This window comes from Loxodonta africana, chromosome 13 (assembly GCF_030014295.1).
Source record: "Loxodonta africana isolate mLoxAfr1 chromosome 13, mLoxAfr1.hap2, whole genome shotgun sequence".
NCBI classification, from domain to species: Eukaryota; Metazoa; Chordata; class Mammalia; order Proboscidea; family Elephantidae; genus Loxodonta; species Loxodonta africana.
The window spans coordinates 43434064-43453267 of record NC_087354.1 but is presented as its reverse complement, the minus strand read 5'-3'; the positions used below and the strand labels follow the sequence as shown (position 1 = coordinate 43453267).

The following is a 19204-nucleotide window of genomic DNA, read 5'->3' as shown; positions in this document are numbered from 1 at the left end:
TCTACCTGATTTCAGAACCTATTATACAGCCACAGTAGTCAAAACAGCCTGGTACTGGTACAACAACAGGCACATAGACCAATGGAACAGAATTGAGAACCCAGATATAAATCCATCCACATATGAGCAGCTGATATTTGACAAAGAACCAGTGTCAGTTAATTGGGGAAAAGATAGTCTTTTTAACAAACGGTGCTGGCATAACTGGATATCCATTTGCAAAAGAATGAAACAGGACCCATACCTCACACCATGCACAAAAACTAACTCCAAGTGGATCAAAGACCTAAACATAAAGACTAAAACGATAAAGATCATGGAAGAAAAAATAGAGACAACGTTAGGAGCCCTAATACAAGGCATAAACAGAACACAAAACATTACCAAAAATGATGAAGAGAAACCCGATAACTGGGAGCTCCTAAAAATCAAACACCTATGCTCATCTAAAGACTTCACCAAAAGAGTAAAAAGACCACCTACAGACTGGGAAAGAATTTTCAGCTATGACATCTCCGACCAGCGCCTGATCTCTAAAATCTACATGATTCTGTCAAAACTCAACCACAAAAAGACAAACAACCCAATCAAGAAGTGGGCAAAGGATATGAACACACATTTCACTAAAGAAGATATTCAGGCAGCCAACAGATACATGAGAAAATGCTCTCGATCATTAGCCATTAGAGAAATGCAAATTAAAACTACGATGAGATTCCATCTCACACCAACAAGGCTGGCATTAGTCCAAAAAACACAAAATAATAAATGTTGGAGAGGCTGCGGAGAGATTGGAACTCTTATACACTGCTGGTGGGAATGTAAAATGGTACAACCACTTTGGAAATCTATCTGGTGTTATCTTAGTTAGAAATAGAACTACCATACAACCCAGAAATCCCACTCCTCGGAATATACCCTAGAGAAATAAGAGCCTTCACACAAACAGATATATGCACACCCATGTTTATTGCAGCTCTGTTTACAATAGCAAAAAGCTGGAAGCAACCAAGGTGTCCATCAACGGATGAATGGCTAAATAAATTGTGGTATATTCACACAATGGAATACTATGCATCGATAAAGAACAGTGACGAATCTGTGAAACATTTCATAACATGGAGGAACCTGGAAGGCATTATGCTGAGCGAAATTAGTCAGAGGCAAAAGGACAAATATTGTATAAGACCACTATTATAAGATCTTGAGAAATAGTATAAACTGAGAAGAACACATACTTTTGTGGTTACGAAGCGGGGAGGGAGGGAGGGAGGGAGAGGGTTTTTTATTGATTAATCAGTAGATAAGAACTGCTTTGGGTGAAGGGAAAGACAACACTCAATACATGGAAGGTCAGCTCAATTGGACTGGACCAAAAGCAAAGAAGTTTCCGGGATAAAATGAATGCTTCAAAGGTCAGCGGAGCAGGGGCGGGGGTCTGGGGAACATGGTTTGAGGGGACTTCTACGTCAATTGGCAAAATAATTCTATTATGAAAACATTCTGCATACCACTTTGAAATGTGGCGTCTGGGGTCTTAAATGCTAACAAGCGGCCATCTAAGATGCATCAATTGGTCTCAACCCACCTGGAGCAAAGGAAAATGAAGAACACCAAGGTCACACGACAACTAAGAGCCCAAGAGACAGAAAGGGCTACATGAACCAGAGACCTACATCATCCTGAGACCAGAAGAACTAGTTGGTGCCCGGCCACAATCGATGACTGCCCTGACAGGGAGCACAACAGAGAACTCCTGAGGGAACAGGAGATCAGTGGGATGCAGACCCCAAATTCTCATAAAAAGACCATACTTAATGGTCTGACTGAGACTAGAGGAATCCCGGCAGCCATGCTCCCCAGACCTTCTGTTGGCACAGGACAGGAACCATCCCCGAAGACAACTCATCAGACATGAAAGGGACTGGTCAGTGGGTGGGAGAGAGATGCTGATGAAGAGTGAGCTAATTATATCAGGTGGTCACTTGAGACTGTGTTGGCAACTCTTGTCTGGAGGGGGGATGGGAGGATAGAGAGAGTTGGAAGCTGGCAAAATTGTCACGAAAGGAGAGACTGAAAGGGCTGACTCAATAGGGGGAGAGCAAGTGGGAGTAGGGAGTGAGATGTATGTAAACTTATATGTGACAGACTGATTGGATTTGTAAACGTTCACTTGAAGCTTAATAGAAGTTAATAAAAAAAAAAAAAAGACCAGACTTAATGGTCTGACTGAGACTAGAAGAATTCTGGCGGTCATGGTCCCCAAGCCTTTTGTTGGCCCAGGATAGGAACTGTTCCCGAAGACAACTCATCAGACATGGAATGGACTGGACAATGGGTTGGAGAGAGATGCTGTTGAGGAGTGAGCTACTTGTATCAGGTGGACACTTGAGACTGTGTTGGCATCTCCTGTCTGGAGGGGAGATGGGAGGGTAGAGAGGGTTAGAGACAGGCAAAATGGTCACAAAATGAGAGACTAGAAGAAGGGAGTGGGCTGACTCATTAGGGGGAGAGTAAATGGGAGTATGTAGTAAGGTGTATATAAGTTTATATGTGAGAGACTGACTTGATTTGTAAACTTTCACTTAAAGCACAATAAAAATTATTTAAAAAAAACTGGAAAAATAGTTTAAATAGAGAAGAAATATTCTTTGGTGGTTATGAGAGGGGAGAGGGAGGGAAAGAGGGGGTTTTCACTAATTAGATAGTAGATAAGTTTTATTTTAGGTGAAGGGAAAGACAGCACACAATACAGGAGAGGCCAACACAATTGGACTCAACCAAAATCAAAGAAGCTTCCTGAATAAGCTGCATGCTTCGAGGACCAGCGAAGCAGGGGTAAGGGTTTGGGCACCATGGCTTCAGGGGACATCTAAGTCAATTAGCATAATAAAATCTATTAAGAAAACATTCTGCATCCCACTTTGGAGAGTGGCGCCTGGGGTCTTAAATGCTAGCAAGCAGCCATCTAAGATGCATCAATTGGTCTCAACCCACCTGGAGCAAGGAAGAATGAAGAACACCAAAGATACAAGGTAACTACGAGCCTAAGAGAAAGGACCACATAAACCAGAGACTACCATCAACCTGAGACCAGAAGAACTAGATGGTGCCTGGCCACAATTGATGTCTGCCTTGCCAGGCAACACAACAGAGAACCCCTGAGGGAGCAGGAGAACAGTGGGGTGCAGACCCCAAATTCTCGTAAAAAGACCATACTTAATGGTCAGACTGGAACTAGAAAGACCCCGGAGGTCATCGTCCCCAGACCTTCTGTTGGCCCAAGGCAGGAACCATTCCCAAAGCCAACTCTTCAGACAGGGATTGGACTGGAGTATGGGACAGAAAATGATACTGGTGAAGAGTGAGCTTCTTGGATCAAGTAGACACATGAGACTGAGTTGGCATCTCCTGGCTGGAGGGGAGATGAAAGGGCAGAGGGGGCCAGAAGCTGCCCGAATGGACACAAGAAGAGAGAGTGGAGGGAGTGAGTGTGCTGTCTCATTAGGGGAAGAGCAATTAGGAGTGTATAGCAAGGTATATATAAATTTTTGTGTGAGAGACTGATCTGATTTGTAAACTTTCACTTAAAGCACAATAAAAATTAATTAGAAAAAAAAGAAGAAAACTACTCTGTTGCGTTGGCTTCAAGGTTCAAGAAACAGAAGTTAAAGTAATTATGTTTGTCGAAAAGCTCATGTGTGTACTATGGGATAGTCCTTTATAGCAAATGGGAAAAAATGGTAGTCTTTGGGCTAAAGAACAAACCTGTTAGGTTTGGTTAGGCTTGCACAGTGCTGGTCCACTTGAAAAAATGGAATTAGTTTCTAATTTAATATACTTAACATGTAACATTTAAAAAATTAAATCAGGATAGTCTTACCCATTTAGGGTAACCTACTGGGGTTCCTGTGGCATTTGATTTTGTGATCTCTGCTTTACGGGAAGCCAAGTTAAAAATCTAATAATCTCTTCCAGAAGAAAAATTTGGAAGGAGGCTTAGATTACGTTTGTGTTGATATCAATAGCCTTATCAGATAAGGCTGAAACAAAACAACAACAACAACAAAAAACTACACTTGTTGCTGTCAAGTCAATTTTGACTCATAGTGACCCAGTAGGACAGTGCAGAAGTGCCCCATAAGGCTTCCAAGGCTGTAATCTTCATGGAAGCAGATTGTCCCGGAGCAGCTGGTGGGTTCAAACCATGGACCTTTTGGTTAGAGGCCAAGTGCTTTAACCGCCACACCACCAGTTCTCCTTTCTCAGATAAAAGAAACGATTTTTATCAGATATAGAAACTATTTTTAATCAACTGTAAACTAAGGGACTTAATTTCAATAATAACAAAAAACAATGTAGGCTTATTGGCTTAACTGTGTCAGGATAGGCTTGACCATTGACTGAAGGCTTATAGAATGTTTGGGGTCACAGAGATAAGTCTTGAATGGGATAAGCTATCCCATATTGGTGTTGAATGTTACATTTCAAAAACAAAACCCAAAACCATCTTTAAATGTTGCATTTCTAAAGCATTAAGCTGTGTTAAAACAGCAGAGAGCTGACCTCACTTTCGAAGACATGTATGATAGCAGTGAAGAAAGGGAACGTTTTGACTAGTAGCAAGATTACCTAACACAAGTTAAATAGCAGCGAAATATTTATGAACTGAAAGGCGCAACCGTTCAGCAAGACTTGGGACAGACATATGCCTCCTCTCTCCCAAATATGTAGCAGGGAGCATTTGATGGCTCTTTGAATGGGCACAGGCGGAGGAATAGAGAAAGCTGGTCATCCAAACCCGCAAGAGGAATTATTGCTACGTGCATCTGCCAGATGCATATGCCTAGAGCACCCTCACTTCTCAAGAAATATCTGTGTAACACATAAGAACTGGAATTCTGAGTTATATCGCAGGCAGATCTCTTTTCAGCTAGATTTGTTTCTCCTGTTCTCTTGAGCTGCTCTGAATCTGAACGGGTGCCCAGGTGGGAGGCCACATGTGCAGAGTCTGTCAGTGATGTGATACCTGCAAAACTTGTACAAAGAAGGGAAAGAAAATTATGAAACTCGGGCTGATGCCACTGACTGGGTGCCTGATGACCAGGACATGTGGCTAGGGCAAGCAGAAGCATTATGGGCATGGAGGCCTCTGAGGGGCATTCTGCTGTGCTGCTCCTTTGTGTAGCTGCCCTCAGGCTGGCAAGGTGTGCCAGGCTGCATACGGCAGGGGTGCCCAGCATTGTGGACTTAGTTTCTGAACCAGGCTCCAAGTTGCGTCACATCGTTTCTGAGCTCTGGGGCCCCCCTGCACATGCTATTCCCTCTGCCTGAAACACATGCTGTACCCCTCTCCTCTTCTCCATTTGACTACCTCTTTTTTTTATTCACCCTGGAGATCTCAGCTTAAATTTACTACCTTTAGGAGCACATCCTGGTCTCCCAGATTAGGTTTGTTGTTCTTTGTTTTTGCCCCCAAAATCAATCCCCTTCCCCTGGACTTTTCCTTGCAAAGCACTGACCACACTGAATTGTAACCTCTCATTTACTTGTCTGTATCCTCTCATAGCCTGGGAGCTCCATGGAGGTGGTTCACTGGGTCTGCCTCACTCCCATCTGTATTCTAATGTGGAGTAAGTTACTTGGAGGATGGTGGTTGAATGGTTCTGTAAACTACAGCCCAATCCATCTCTGGTATCAGCTCACTCAAGTGCTCTCAGCTGGCCTCTCAACTGTAGGACTGTCTGGTGTTTGTGGACAGGGCTTAGAAGACCACCAGCAGTGGCCTTGGTGCTTAACAGAGTTTCCCAAGGAGCAGAAATTCTTGGGACACATGAGGGAGAAGTTTCAGATGCAGCCTGGAGCATCTCAAAAACCTGTCCGAAAGAATGATATGGGAAAGGAAGATGTGGGGTGTGTGTGTGTGCATGTGCACACAAATACCTGCATGTGTGTTTGCATGTGTGTTGGGGAGAAGAGCTTGGAAATATGCCCCCAAGATAAAGTGGGAGTGATAACATCTTGGCCATCACAAAACCAGGGTCAGAGAATCTAGAAGGATGAAGGAAAGAAGGATTTCCTGAGTAACAACTTCCACAATGGAACCATGAAGCCATCAGAGCCCCTTGGGGGTGTGGACGTGGAGCATGAAGTCTGAGAGGGTGAACATAATTAGTAGGAGTCAATAAGCGTTTATGTCAATTAGGTTATATTCTTTCCATGATGGTAAGCAGCTTCTTTTGCCTGACAAAGCCATGACTGATCTTGGGTAAGACAGGGGTCCTAGGGAGAGAGTCAGCAAACATCAGGGAGGGCTGGAGGCTGAAATAAGACCCAAGGGAGAGAAAGATATCAAGAACTTACACCAGAAACCAGCATTGCCTTTCCATCACAGGAGATAGCAGAGGTGGCCAGAAGCCACCTCGTTGTCAAAAGGCATAGGCTCTTCACTCCTCCTATTCTTAAGAGGCATTGGTTTTTCTTCACCAGGGAACAGTGCAGCTAAAAGCTTTTTAAAGGCTTTCCATGGTCCTCAGTATACATTCAGATTCCTTAACATGGCCTACAAAGTCTATCTTAGCAACCTCATCTTTTACCATGAGTAAATAGGTGATTACAATGAAGGAGTGAGTGGTCTCAACCCAGAGTGGATTGGGTTCTCTGAAATCAGAAGAATCTGGAAAAGGGAAACAGCTCAACCTGATTCTTTAAACAAGTCTGGAAGTTCCACTTATCAAAACTGGAACGACCTTTCCAGGGGTGAGGTGGCAAGAGCTGCCTTCTTCCCTTCCCAGCATCCATTTAGGCCCTTCCTGCCCAGGTGGTGCAATGGTTAAGAGCTACAGCGAGCTACAGCTGCTAACCAAAAGGTAGCAGTTTGAATTCACCAGCTGCTCCTTGGAAACACTATATGGCATTTCTACTCTGTCCTATAGGGTTGCTACGGGTCAGAGTCAGCTCAACAGCAATGGGTTTGGTTTTTTGGTTAGTGTCTTCTGGGACTGGGGTCCCCACTGTGCTCTTCAGTCTGAGCTGGAATGGCTGAGCTGTGCCTGGTGCTGCATAGATCTACGGCCCACTCGTTCCCTGATCCAGGGAGGCTCCAGTAATAGGACTGGAGTGATAGGACGGACACCAGCAGTGGCTCACCAACCCCTACACAGTGACACCTCAAGGATCATCAGACAGGGGAGTTACCTCCTCGGCCCTCACTGGCAGCTGGCTTCACTTGGATCGGACGATTCATCTGAAAGACATCAGACCAGGACATTCAGTCAGCACCACTGTCTGGCCCTGGGGCCCCAAATTCTCCACACCTAGACTCCTTGTGATCTGCGTTCTAGCCCCTTTGAGCTCTACCCTCCACTCCACCCCCTGCACTGGGATTATAGATTTACTCCAGGATTCCTTCCTTAGCCCCAGGAGTTTGGATGGTGCTGAAACCTGAAGGGATGGGTGATAGGAAGCCCAGCGGCAAGCACAGGGTTGGATGGGAGCTAAAGAGATTTTTCTGCCTTTGGCTATTGGGCTTTTATTCTTCTGGCTCTGTGTGAGATGGACTGGGTGGGAGGGTGGAGTTGACACAACAGATTTGTGTTTTGTGGCTGAAGCGGAGAGTATAATGCTACCTGTCGTTTGGATTAAACAGTCTGGGAATCAGACCCAGTACTATCTAGCTCCAACTCTGCCATTTATTGGTCGTATGACTTCAAGTACACCACCCTGTCTCAGACTCAGCTTATCAAATGGGGTAAACATTCCCCAAACTTCTGTGTCACCAGCGGTTCCACATTCACCCCCTCAGTCACCTCCCTGGCTCCTCTTCCCCTGAGGGTCCTGGAGTTCTCCAGGGTGCCATCCTTGGCCCTTACTTGTCTCGTTCTTCCTGGAGACACTCATCCACACCCACGGCCTCAGTTACTATCCACACAGAGATGACTCAGAGCTCCATGTCTTCAGCCCAAGTCTTTCTCCAGATATTTAGACCCACAGGCCCAGCTGTTTGCTGGACATCTCAAGTAAAGTCCCACTGGTACCTTCTACTGAACACACCCACAACAGAGCTTGTTTTTTTGCCCGAACCTGCTCCTCCCAATCTCCCAAGATATAAGCCTGGAAAGCAGCTTGATGCCAGCCTCCATCCCCTCCCCCCGCAACCAACTTCGCCTTCTAATTCAGGGGTTCCTTGATCAGGGGTGAATCGGAATCACCTGGGAATCATCGGATTCTCAAGGTGGGGTTGGTATGATTTGAAAAGGTTCCTAGATGATTTCCATATACACCCCCACACTCCCATCCCCCAACCACCCTGGGTGAATGAATGATTGAATCCCCATCTCACCTTCCTCTCATGGGTGTTGTGGGGATCACATGAGGTAATGGGGATGCAAAAGGTCTTTGTAAACTGCCAAGATCTGGGTGCGTGGGATGTGAGGAGCTATTGTTGGGGGGCAGACAGCTGAGTGCCGATAGGAAAGAATAGCAGCCTTCCCGTTCATGGAGGAAGGGGTACTGATGCCCATCTGGCCTGAGAAGGTGATGATCTGACCCCCTCCCTTCAGGAAATGCACTGCTTCTGCACCAATCAGGGGCCACTCCATCCTCTACCAATGTGCTCGTTGCCGAGACAACAGGCAGCTTCCTGTTATCATAGCCACAAGTGCTACCCAGTAACCATGGTAACGTCCTGGCAGTCACAGTTGAGCAATTTCCTTTGGATCAAATTTGGAGGTGGGAGGGGTGGAGAGGACTGATAAAAAATAAAAAGGAAAGGAAAACATGCCAAGTCTGAACCAGTACAATCCCCCTCCCAACCAGGATACAGGTTCTTACACGCTCCGACACACCCACCCGCTAGTGGTGGAGCACCTGCAGTGTACCAGGCTGTGGGTGGGGGCCGAGACACCGACAGGACTCAGGCTGCCGTCTAGAGGGGATGACAGATCAATCCAAGCAGATCAGGGCGAGCTGGACAGGTCTGGACTGGCCTGGACCAGGGACCAGGAGGACAGGACCCGACCCTGGGCATGGCCACCTGTGATTGTGAAGGAGAGACCAAGAGACAGAGGCATGGAGAGCAGAGACACAGGGAGAGACAAAGAGGCATAGGAAGAGAGAAATGATGAGAGAGAGACAGCGAGGAAGAGACAGACCCAGAAAGAGGCAAGGAAAGAGAAACACTGGTGGAGACAGGAAGGAATTGAGGGGATGAGGGGTCAGGAAGGAGGTGTGGGAGAGGCTGGGAGGAGCCTGGTGGGCGAGAAGGAGAGAGGGGTGGAAGCCTGGGGTGGGGGACAGTGAGGGTGAGCAAGACCATCATTATTTTATTAGTTCTTAAATAGATCCTGAGAATTTCTCCCTGGAGCCTAGAGTGACAAGCACATGTGACAGTAGCAGTTTCCATGGCAGCTGCCTCCCTGGCTGGTTTCCTCGGAGATGGAGCGCATCAGTGCTCTGGGGGACTCCCGTTTCCCTCCTCCACCCACTCCACCACCCTTCGATGGAGAGTGGGCATTGGGTGGTACGGATATGTCCCGCATGGACCTGACAGGGTCCAGGCCACACAGGCTGGGAGCCTAGGCCTTCCGCCACTCAGGCACACTGCCAGCATGTCCTGAACTCTGTGAAGAGCCCCAGGCTGGGTCCTTTGGGCGAGCAGTGATGACAGATGAGGACCCTACACTGATGGGCTCACAGAGGGGAAGATAATGCCACCCTTTCCCTGAGAGCTCATTATGTGCCAGGCCCTTCCTAGAGCTCTTTACATACATTGACTCTAAATTCTTTCAACCACCCTGCAAGGTAATACCATTGTCCCCATATTATAGGTGAGAAGCTGAGGCTCAGAGAGGTTAAATCCAGTGCTTTGAACCCGTTAGTTCTGGTTCAAACCCCTGCTGAGAATTTGCATTTCTAACAAGTTTCCAGAGGATGCTAATGATGCTGGTTAGGGACCAGTTCTGAGAACCACTAGTAGAGCAGTAGTTCTCCAAAATGTATTATACAAAGAGTCACGTGGGAATCTTGTTAAAATGTAGGTTCTAATTCAGTATATCTGGGGTGGAAATGCAAATTCTCAGCAGCGGCTCAAACCACAAGAAACCGGTTCAAAGCCCTGGCTAAATCACTCATCCAAGATCATATGGCAGGGCAATGGCTGAGCTGGGATTTGCCTCCAGGTCTGTATAATGCTGAAACCCATGATTTTTGCATTATGCTTCTCTCCTCTGTTCTTAAAACATGAACACAGATAATGAGGCACAGAGGGACCAGGGCCTTAGGACGAGTGCAAAGTAAAGTGCTGTGGGGGAAGCTGCCTCCAGCTGCAGAAATTGAATGAGGAAAATTTTCATGGAGAAGGCGGTATTTAACCTGAGCCTTGCAGGACTGGGGTAATTTGGCCATGTAGAGATAGTGGGGAAAGTAGGTGTTCCTACCTCTCCTGGGTCTGGACAGGGAATTGCAAGTCTGAAGGAGCAAGGGTTCTGGTGGGTACCTGGCATGGATATAGCCAGGGAGAGCGAATTGCTCCTGAGTCAAATAGATGTAGATTTAAAGCCTGGCTCCATCGCTGTCAAGTTCTCAGAGGTCTCTGAGCCCCAGTGTCCACATTAGTGAAGTGGGGACTCATGATCCTGCCTTGCAGGGTTATGGTGGAAATGGCAATAGCTAGGTCTTAGTAGGTACACCAGATGTGATATGTTTTAGTTTTTGTTTTGTAATGGAGGGATATGAAACTGAAAGGTAGGCAGGGATCAGATCAGGGCCAAGCTGTGAAAACTACAACCAAGTATTTCAACTGTGTTATATTTCAAAGGTAATGGGAATCCACAGGAAGGTTTTAAGCAGTGGAGTGCCTTAGTCAGTTTTTTCTTATGAAGGATTCCATTGAGCTGCCACGATGCAGACAGAGGACTGGAAAGGGTAAGATTAGAGGCAGGAAAGTCAGTGGTACATGTAAGGAGTGAGGGTGACCTGGACTGGGGTAGAAGGAAATGACAGATTCAAGAGATGTTTAGGAAGAATTAGCTAGACTACAGTTCTTTTGGAGGTAGAGACTGAGGGAGAGGAGGGAATGTTGGCTAACTCCCAGGTTTATGGCTTGAGATTTGGGGAAGTGGGCAGTGTGGGAGTTTGGAGGTACAGGGGAAGTCCCCAGGGGAAGAGCCCAAAAGGATGAGGAAAGAGTAGGGAAGGGTAATGCTCCAGGACTTTGGGCCTTCAGTCCCCACTGGACAGTGGTTATGGAGGACACCTGGGGTTTAGGTATGCTCTGTGTGGTTGGTTGGAGAAGGAGAAATGTCTGTGTGAGCTGCCTGGGCAATTCTACCCTGCCTCGTGCCTGCCCCAGCCAGAGGAGGGGTATGGGAGTGGGGTGAGGAAAGCAGGGTTCCCCTTTGAGCAAAAGAGACATTTCTCCTTGGCCAAGAACACGTCGTTGGACCTCTGGTGAGTTCTTGCCCTTGGCTGAGCACCTATTCGCTTGAGAGTGTCTGGGTAGAACCCAGGGCCACATCTGCTTTAGGGCTCAGCCTGGAGGGGAAATCAAGGGAGAGAGTGTCAGAGAGAGGCGAGAACAGCCTTCCTCCAGTCAATGGGGGGTGAGGAGAGTAGGGAGTAGGGCTACAAGGCCCTGGTTCTCCTGCCCCAGTGAGCAGAAGGGAAAGCAAGTCCCCACCTCACCTCCCTGCTTGGCTTGTCTAAAATTCCTCCATCAGTACTTTCGGCCTTGGGCCCAGCATCGCTATCTTTGGACTCTTCTTTCTTAATGCCAACCATTTCCTCCAGTAAGCACTCATACCTTCAGCCCTGTTTCCCCTATGGGAAGAGAGTTTACCAAAAAGTCCCCAGAAAAAGGACCACTGGTATGTCTGGGAGAGGTGTCATGGTTTGGGGGAAGAATTGGGCAGGACAAAAAAAAAAAAAAAGCAAACTTCATCAATTTCAGCACTTTTTTCTACCTTATATGCCTCTTCTAATTCAATCCATTACCCAGTCCTCTTGGTTCTAAAATCTATACAGATATTCTAAACAGCTCTCAAGTCTATCTTCTCCTTCTCGCTCCTGCCTTACCCCTAACTCCAGGCCAGCATCAGTATCTACCTGTACTCAAGCAACGGTGTCCTAACGGGTCATCCTGCCTCCAGTGTTGCTTCCTCTCCAACCCACCCTCCACGCTGTAGCCAGAGTGATCTTGTAAAACCAGTCCCTCTCCTTTCTCTGCTTAAAATCCATCCATGGTTCCCCACTGCAAGCCTCTAGATAAAGCCCAGGTTCGTAAGGGTGGCAGTCAAGACTTGTAATCTTGCCTCCCAACATGCATGATACTTTCCACCCACGTGTACTCCCAGGGGTCTTTGCCAGACACCGTTCCTGCCTGTGACAGTGCTAGATAGAGGGCACACTATCCTCATACTCCCAGAAGTGCCCTTTGTCTTTCACGTTTCTAGGCCCTCAAATGTGTTCGAATCTGACCATGATTCAGCTCAGATAGCATCTCCTCCCTGAGGGCCTCCCTCCCCACTCCTGATGCCTTTTGTGTGTGACCAGATAAAAACTCCAGTGGAATGCAGTGAGTTGTTTCTGGCACGGGAGCTCCTTGAAGGCAAAGGCTCAGGCTCATTCACTGGGCAACCTCGATCATGGCCAGCACCTTTGTGTGAATTACAGAAGGGCATTCTCCCAACCCCTGGGATGAATTAAAAACAATGTGTGCCTCCTCTCGGCTGACACAGCCCTGCAATAACGTGCACGGCTGGATTTTGCCCCCTCTGCCTTCTCTATCCAAGCTGTTTTGTGCAGGGTACAACCCGGAAATCACATGCCTGATTCAGTTATGTCTGTCTCCTTCACAGCGTTTGAAGGGATGGGTGCCTAAGGAATAGAGGTCATGAGCAGGGAGAGGGACATCTAAGGGGGCACCTTCTGAATCCCAGAAGGTGGGGTAGAAGTTGGGCCTCACTCTCTTCTGGTGAATTCTGGAGGCTAACGTGAAGTTGAAAGACGTAGTTCCAGCTTCACGGGGAAGGGGCTGCAGGAGACAGGAGCCAGATGGGACAGACAGCTGAGGTTTGAAGGAAGTCCTGAGTCGGGAGCCAAGCTTTGATAGGTGACAGAAATTGTCAGGGGGCAAGTAGAGGGGAGTCAAGAGGTGGTTCCAGTCCAGCGGATTCCGTGAAAATTCCCCTAGGGAACCAGGCTTCCTCTTTGGGGAAACTGAAGCCTTCCCTGGTCCCATAGTGATACTCCTGCCTGACTCCAGCAGGAGTCCAGACTGAAGTCTTGTCCCTGCTTCTCCAGCAGGTGGCAGATGTGCTCAGGACCCAGTGCCAGCAGGGAGATGGACACCCTCCTCCCTCCATGGTGGCAGGCTTGGGACCAGGTGACTGAAGCTGCTGCTGCCCCTGGCAGGCCTAGAGGAAAGATTGATGGCACAGGCATTGCTGGGGCTGGCCAACAGAGCCATCGATTTTCATTTAGGAGAATAATTAAATATTAATTTTCACTTTGTTAAGCTGGGGAGGCTGAATAAAGCCAATCCTAGTGGACCAGTGGAAGCCAGGCCATGTTGGAGGACCACAGATAGAAGGATAGGAGGGGCAGATGTACCCAGTCACCATCCCCCCCAGAACCTAAAACCCCAGCCTGCCACTGGCATGACTGACATAAGACTGTGGTAGTTAAGTGAATGAGTTCTGGAGCCAGACTACCTGGGCTCAAAGCCAAGATCTTCCCATTAGTAGCTACATGACTGTGAGCAAGTTACTTGATTTCCAGGACTCAGTTTCTTCATCTGTAAAATGGGTAATAGTGGTACCTTCATTATAGAGGATTAAATGACTTAGAACACGTAAAGGGCTGGAACACTGTCTAGTATCAAAAACTTTATTATTATTTCTCTTATCACTCCCAGAAATTCTCCCAATACTCTAGGGCTTTACAACTCTCATCTTAGGTGCCCTCATCCTCATGGAGTCTTCCCCTCCCAGGTACCTATCACCTTTGTGGGGCCCTGTGCCTGCCTGAGGAGAGGTCTTGTTCTCCCAAAGTTTATCTTAATTTTTTCAGTGCCACTCATTTGCCTTCAGGGTAACATCCAACCCCCTTAGCCTAGTATTTCTCTTCAGTCCCTACCCTCTGTGGATCTTCTCTCAGTCCTGGTCCACACTCACAGGGGCCGTCCCCCACACTCTAACTCTCAACCCCATTTCACACCCATGCTGTGCCTTACGTTTCTGCACCTTTACCATTTCCCACATGGAACACAACGGCTTGTTTCACTGACCTCTATTCTAGCATCAGAGGTCATTTGCTCCCATGTTTGAATGAATGACAACTTCTCCCACTATTACTAAAGCTGTTGTTACTATTACTGCTACTACTACCACCAGCTAACCCATATTGAGTGCTCATTGTTTGCCAAGAATTGTGGTAAGCACTTTATGTGACTTCTCTTATTTAATCATTACAACAATCCTATTAATTCAATTTTACAGATGGGGAAACTCAGGCTTAGAGGCAGAGACTTGTTCGGTCACAGAGCTAGTGGGTGGTAGGGCCTGGATTTACACGGAGGTCTGTCTGACTCCAGAGTCTGCATACACAGGATTGGCGAGGGTGATAAGTTGGTTTACTTGGCACTGAGCCCCCAAGAGTGGGGATCAAGTTGCTTTACTTACTAGCATTGGTCCTAGGACCTGACATTCCATTAACAGGGTCTGCTTGATCAGCTCCAGGCAAAGTTCATCCCATTACTAAACCAAACCCGTTGTTGTTGAGTTGATTCTGACACTCATAGCGACCCTATAGGGCAGAGTAGAACTGCCCCCATAGGGTTTTGACGGCTGTAAATCTTTACGGAAGCAGACTGCCACATCTTTCTCCCATGGAGCAGTAGTGGGTTTGAACTGCTGACCTTTCGGTTATCAGTCGAATGCTTAACCACTATGCCACCAGGCTCTTTATTCCATTGCTAGACAGTTCAGAGAAATGACTTCTTTATATGAGCTAAAAATCAGTGCCTGTTGCTTACATCCTCTAATCCTGATCCTCCCTTCTCGGGCCACTTGTGGAAAACCAAATACCTCTCCAGAATCTGAAGGCAATCACCCCCACCCCAACAATAATAATTATGGAAGTTTTACTCTGTCCCAGGAACTTTATAAGCCTCAATCCACATTACAGCCCCCCAATATAAGCTAGATGTCAGCATAAGCCACTCTTCAAAGATGAGGAAATTAGAGCTTGAGAGGCAAAGTAATATAGCCAGGGACACAAAACTGGTAAATGGCAGAGCTGGGATTCAAATCCAGGTCTGTGAGACTTAAAAGTCAGTATTCTTAATTATTAAACTCATTGCCATCGAGTCAATTCTGACTCACAGATACCACATGCGTTACAGAATAGAATTGCTCCATAGGGTTTTGTGGGCTGTAATTTTTACTGAAGCAGATAGCCAGGCCTTTCTTCCATGGAGCAGCTGGGTGGGTTTGAATTGTCAAGGTTCAGGTTAGCAGCTGAGCACAAATCACTTGAACCACCCAGGGTCCTTTGTCTCCCTATTAAAGCCCCCCAACCCTATCTTCTCCAACTAAATATCTCCAATTCCTTCAAACTGTCTTTCCATGACATATTTTGTGTTCCTACTCCATCCTGGTCACTTTTTGGTGTGCTAATGACACCCTTAGATCTGAGGTCTAGAACTGGATATAGGCCTCCAGGTTTTGCCTCCTCATGGTATTTGAATAGTCTTCTTGTTCTAGGTACTCTATTCCTTGGACAAGAGAAAATGAGGCTGTTGTGGCATAACTTGCTCTTGGTGAACCCTAGTTAGCACCTAATGATCACTACTTTTTTCCTGCCACATGGTCAGTAGGTCCCACTTTGTCCAATGATTAGCCATTAGCCAAAGTCAGACCAGATGCTATTGGTACATACAAGCCTAGCTAATCATAGAATCAGGTCTCCCCAAAACTTAGCCAAGTGTTTGAGGGTGTGGAAGGCCCCCAAAAAACCATTACAGGGAGAGAACCAGAAGGAAGTACCACCAAGGATCCTGGGACCGGAGAAAATAGGATACCAGTCCAGCAGAGTCCCTACCCATGTGTTCACATACATGTTCACACCAGTGACAAATGACACATGAAGCCATAATTTTTGCCAAGGTGGACAAATTCTAATTCTGTCCATGACGCTTATGCCTCTCCTAAAAGATGGGATAAAACATTTGACCCAAGGGGCCTGAGCTCCTTTCTTTGAGCTGGAAGACTGAATATAACAAAGGATGTATAGCTGTTCAGAGCCTAGGGAAGCCCCCTCCCAGGGAGATGACTCTGCTTCTGGTTCCTGATCTCAGCCCAGTCCCCACATGCTGCCTCAGCATGCACACAGTGCATGCCCCCAGCCTGAGCTGATTCCCACCCATCCCCAACCCTGGAGGACTTACCCCTGGCAGGGTCTTCTGCTCGTGCAGTGCACTCTGGGCCTTGAGAGCAGAGTCCCGGGCGCAGTAGGTGAGGAAGGCACAGCCTGGGGGGGAAGAGGCTGGCTCAGGGGGTCTCCTGAAACCCCCAAATTCTCTTCCAGGAGAGACTCCATTAAGTTGACAAACTCAAGACCACACTCATTTAAACAAGGACACTATTTCTGAGAAGCTTCTCTGACTCCTGCCTTCTCTGAAGGGAGGGGTTTCATGTGCCTGGCGACCTGTGTCCCAGGCTCTGGCTCCCTCTTATTTGCTCCTGGCCTCCTGCCCAGGGGAACATGTGCACCCATACCCAATCACATGCTCATACAATCCTATCCCCTTCCTTCCCTATTCCAGCCATAAGTCTTGTTGGCTCAAACCTCACTAAGCGGATTTGCCTTCAGCTTTAGCCCCAGCCTCCCCCTACCTTTTTGTATTCAGACTCACTGAGTCTCGCAGGATCAGCCTCAATTCCTTCCCAATTCAGTGGAGAATGGCAGGAGGCAGAAGAGAAGGAGGAGGGTTGGGGGCCAAGCCTAGGACCCTACAGTTCCTTCCCAATACCCCTCTGTTCCAAGTTTGAAGATGGGGGGATGGATTAATTTGAGAGTTGGAAGATGGGGCTGGCTTAAGGGCTTCTTGTAGGTGGGAGCTTTCATGGACACCCTAATCCTATCCACTCCCCCAGAGCTTTAATATACGGCCTCTTAAAGGGTTATTATGCCCCAAATCTGACTCCTCTAAAAGGGCCAGCAGGTGTGGGGCAGGGTAGGGGTCTGTGTTGAACCAAAGGGCAAGGCCTACCTCTCTATGTTCAGTCTTAGAACCTGTAGCCTGCTAGCAGGCACTGAGGCAGAGTATCTCTTCCTTTCCAAGTCATTGGGCACTCAGTCATTCAGAACATACTTATTGAATACCTATTATGGTGAGGCTTTATGATGGACTTGGGGATAGAACGGTAACAAGTGGGACACATTCCCTGCCCTCAGATTACGTAATGTATTGTGGTGGCATCTAGCTGAGTCCAAAAGGTTAGAGAAAGTCTCAAAGACATTGAGCCCCATAGAACAAACAGGTAGTAAGAAGAGTGGACAAGTATTTTAGGCTGAGCAAATAGCTTATACAAAGTCTCTGAGTCAAGAAGGAATTTGGTGTTTTGGAGGAATGGATAGAAGGCCAGTGTGGCTGGAGCTCAGTGAATGGAGGCAGAGTGACTAGTGAAGTGTGGGGGGGTCAGGTCATATATGGCCTTGTAGGCCTCAGTTCGGATTTTGAACTTCCTCCTAAGAGCAATGGAGACCCACTAAAGAGTGACATGATAAGATCTGTGTTTTAAAAAAGAATCTTTTGAGCGTAGGAGGGAGATGGACTGAAAGAGGAGAGAGTGAATGTGGGAAGCCATTAGGAACTTGTTGCGGTTTTCCACGTATGCCTCAGCAGGCTAGAAAGAAAGGTGTCGTCTATGTGACTGTCTCGTTAAGGTGGGTGGATGTCTGCCGTTCACTGAATAAAAGGACCTTAGAGAGCTCCTGGATCAATCTCTGATCATATCAATAGGGAAACTGAAGCCCATAGAGTATGTCAGTGGCAGGGCGGGATTTGGAATCTCCTAACTCCCAGGCTAGATTGTTTTCAAAGCACTGTGGCTGCCTCCTTCAGTACCCAGCCATGAGAAGAAAAATGAGTCACCCTGGTTTTGGGACGTCACTGTTGCTGGGAAGAAGGTAGGTAAGATGTTTACTGGGAGACCCTCCCCAATCATCTTGCAAGAAACTGGTGACCCTTGCCTTGGGGACTTATGGCTTGGTCTAGGGATAAATCACCAAACACCTGATCCCTGATCCATCTTCTGCCATCACCAAGCCTTATCAGCTGACGTCGGAAAGGGGCAGGGCTAAGGGCCTGTCTGAAAGGCTCGGGGGCCCAGATGCTGCCTAAAGGAGCCAGTTTGCACTACCTGGGATAGGGTTCGAAGGAGTGGAGGGATGAAAAGACAGAGAAGCATGGCCCGAGGGACAGACAAGTGAGCAAACAGAAAGAGTTACAGCTAAATGGCAAGAGTGAGAGAGGATGAAGAAACAGTTCAGAGACTTGATAGTGTTTGAATAAGAAGAATGAGAATTAAAGGTATTCTATACACTTCCCTTATTGTACAGATGGCTCAGAAAGATTAGCTTGTACTTACATACTAAATCTCTGTCTAGAAAATAAAATGCTCTAGATGGATGGACAGACAGACAGGCAGGCAGCCAGACTGCATTGAAAGAAATATGGATGGTGTGGTCTTGTCCTTTCAAGACCACTTTAGTATATCTCTTCCAAAGGGTACGAGACACACCCCTGCCCATCTGGCCCCACTCTTCTGTGGGCATCTCTCCGAAGCTCCTACATGTATATACCTAGGAACGCTACAAGGCGTCCCAGTTGAGAAGAGGTAGCGGCCTGATTCCTGCTCACAGCCCATAGGAATGCACCTTTAGCTGTAACCGAGGGCCCAACACTCCTTCCTAGGAAGACCGTGGAGGATAGATGGTAAGCCTTAACCACAAAACTTGAAATCCCAGCGTGGGGGGAGGGAGCTAAAAGTGCTTCTCCCCAAATCATCTCCCCTTCCCCTGCCCGTGTATGGCACTGCCGCTTCCTCATGACTGTGATTCTGGCTCTTAAACTCCAGCCCAGCCTGGATAGACTTTTCTGCATGTAAACAAGCCTCCTCCCTCTCTCTACAAGGAGAAAGGG

At 47.4% G+C, this 19204-nt stretch overlaps 1 protein-coding gene across 5 annotated transcripts in view; it reads right to left on the bottom strand.

Moving 5' to 3' along the window:
- CELF6 (CUGBP Elav-like family member 6) overlaps nucleotides 1-19204 on the bottom strand; it is a 38641-nt gene that overhangs the window by 18078 nt on the left and 1359 nt on the right. For all 5 annotated transcript variants that reach the window (XM_064267302.1, XM_064267299.1, XM_064267298.1 and 2 more), the window contains exons 2-3: nucleotides 16445-16527; nucleotides 7198-7246 (exon numbers count right to left, since the gene is read on the bottom strand). In XM_064267302.1, the coding sequence (XP_064123372.1) occupies nucleotides 7198-7246; nucleotides 16445-16527 (132 nt within the window). The remainder of the gene's footprint in view (nucleotides 1-7197; nucleotides 7247-16444; nucleotides 16528-19204) is intronic.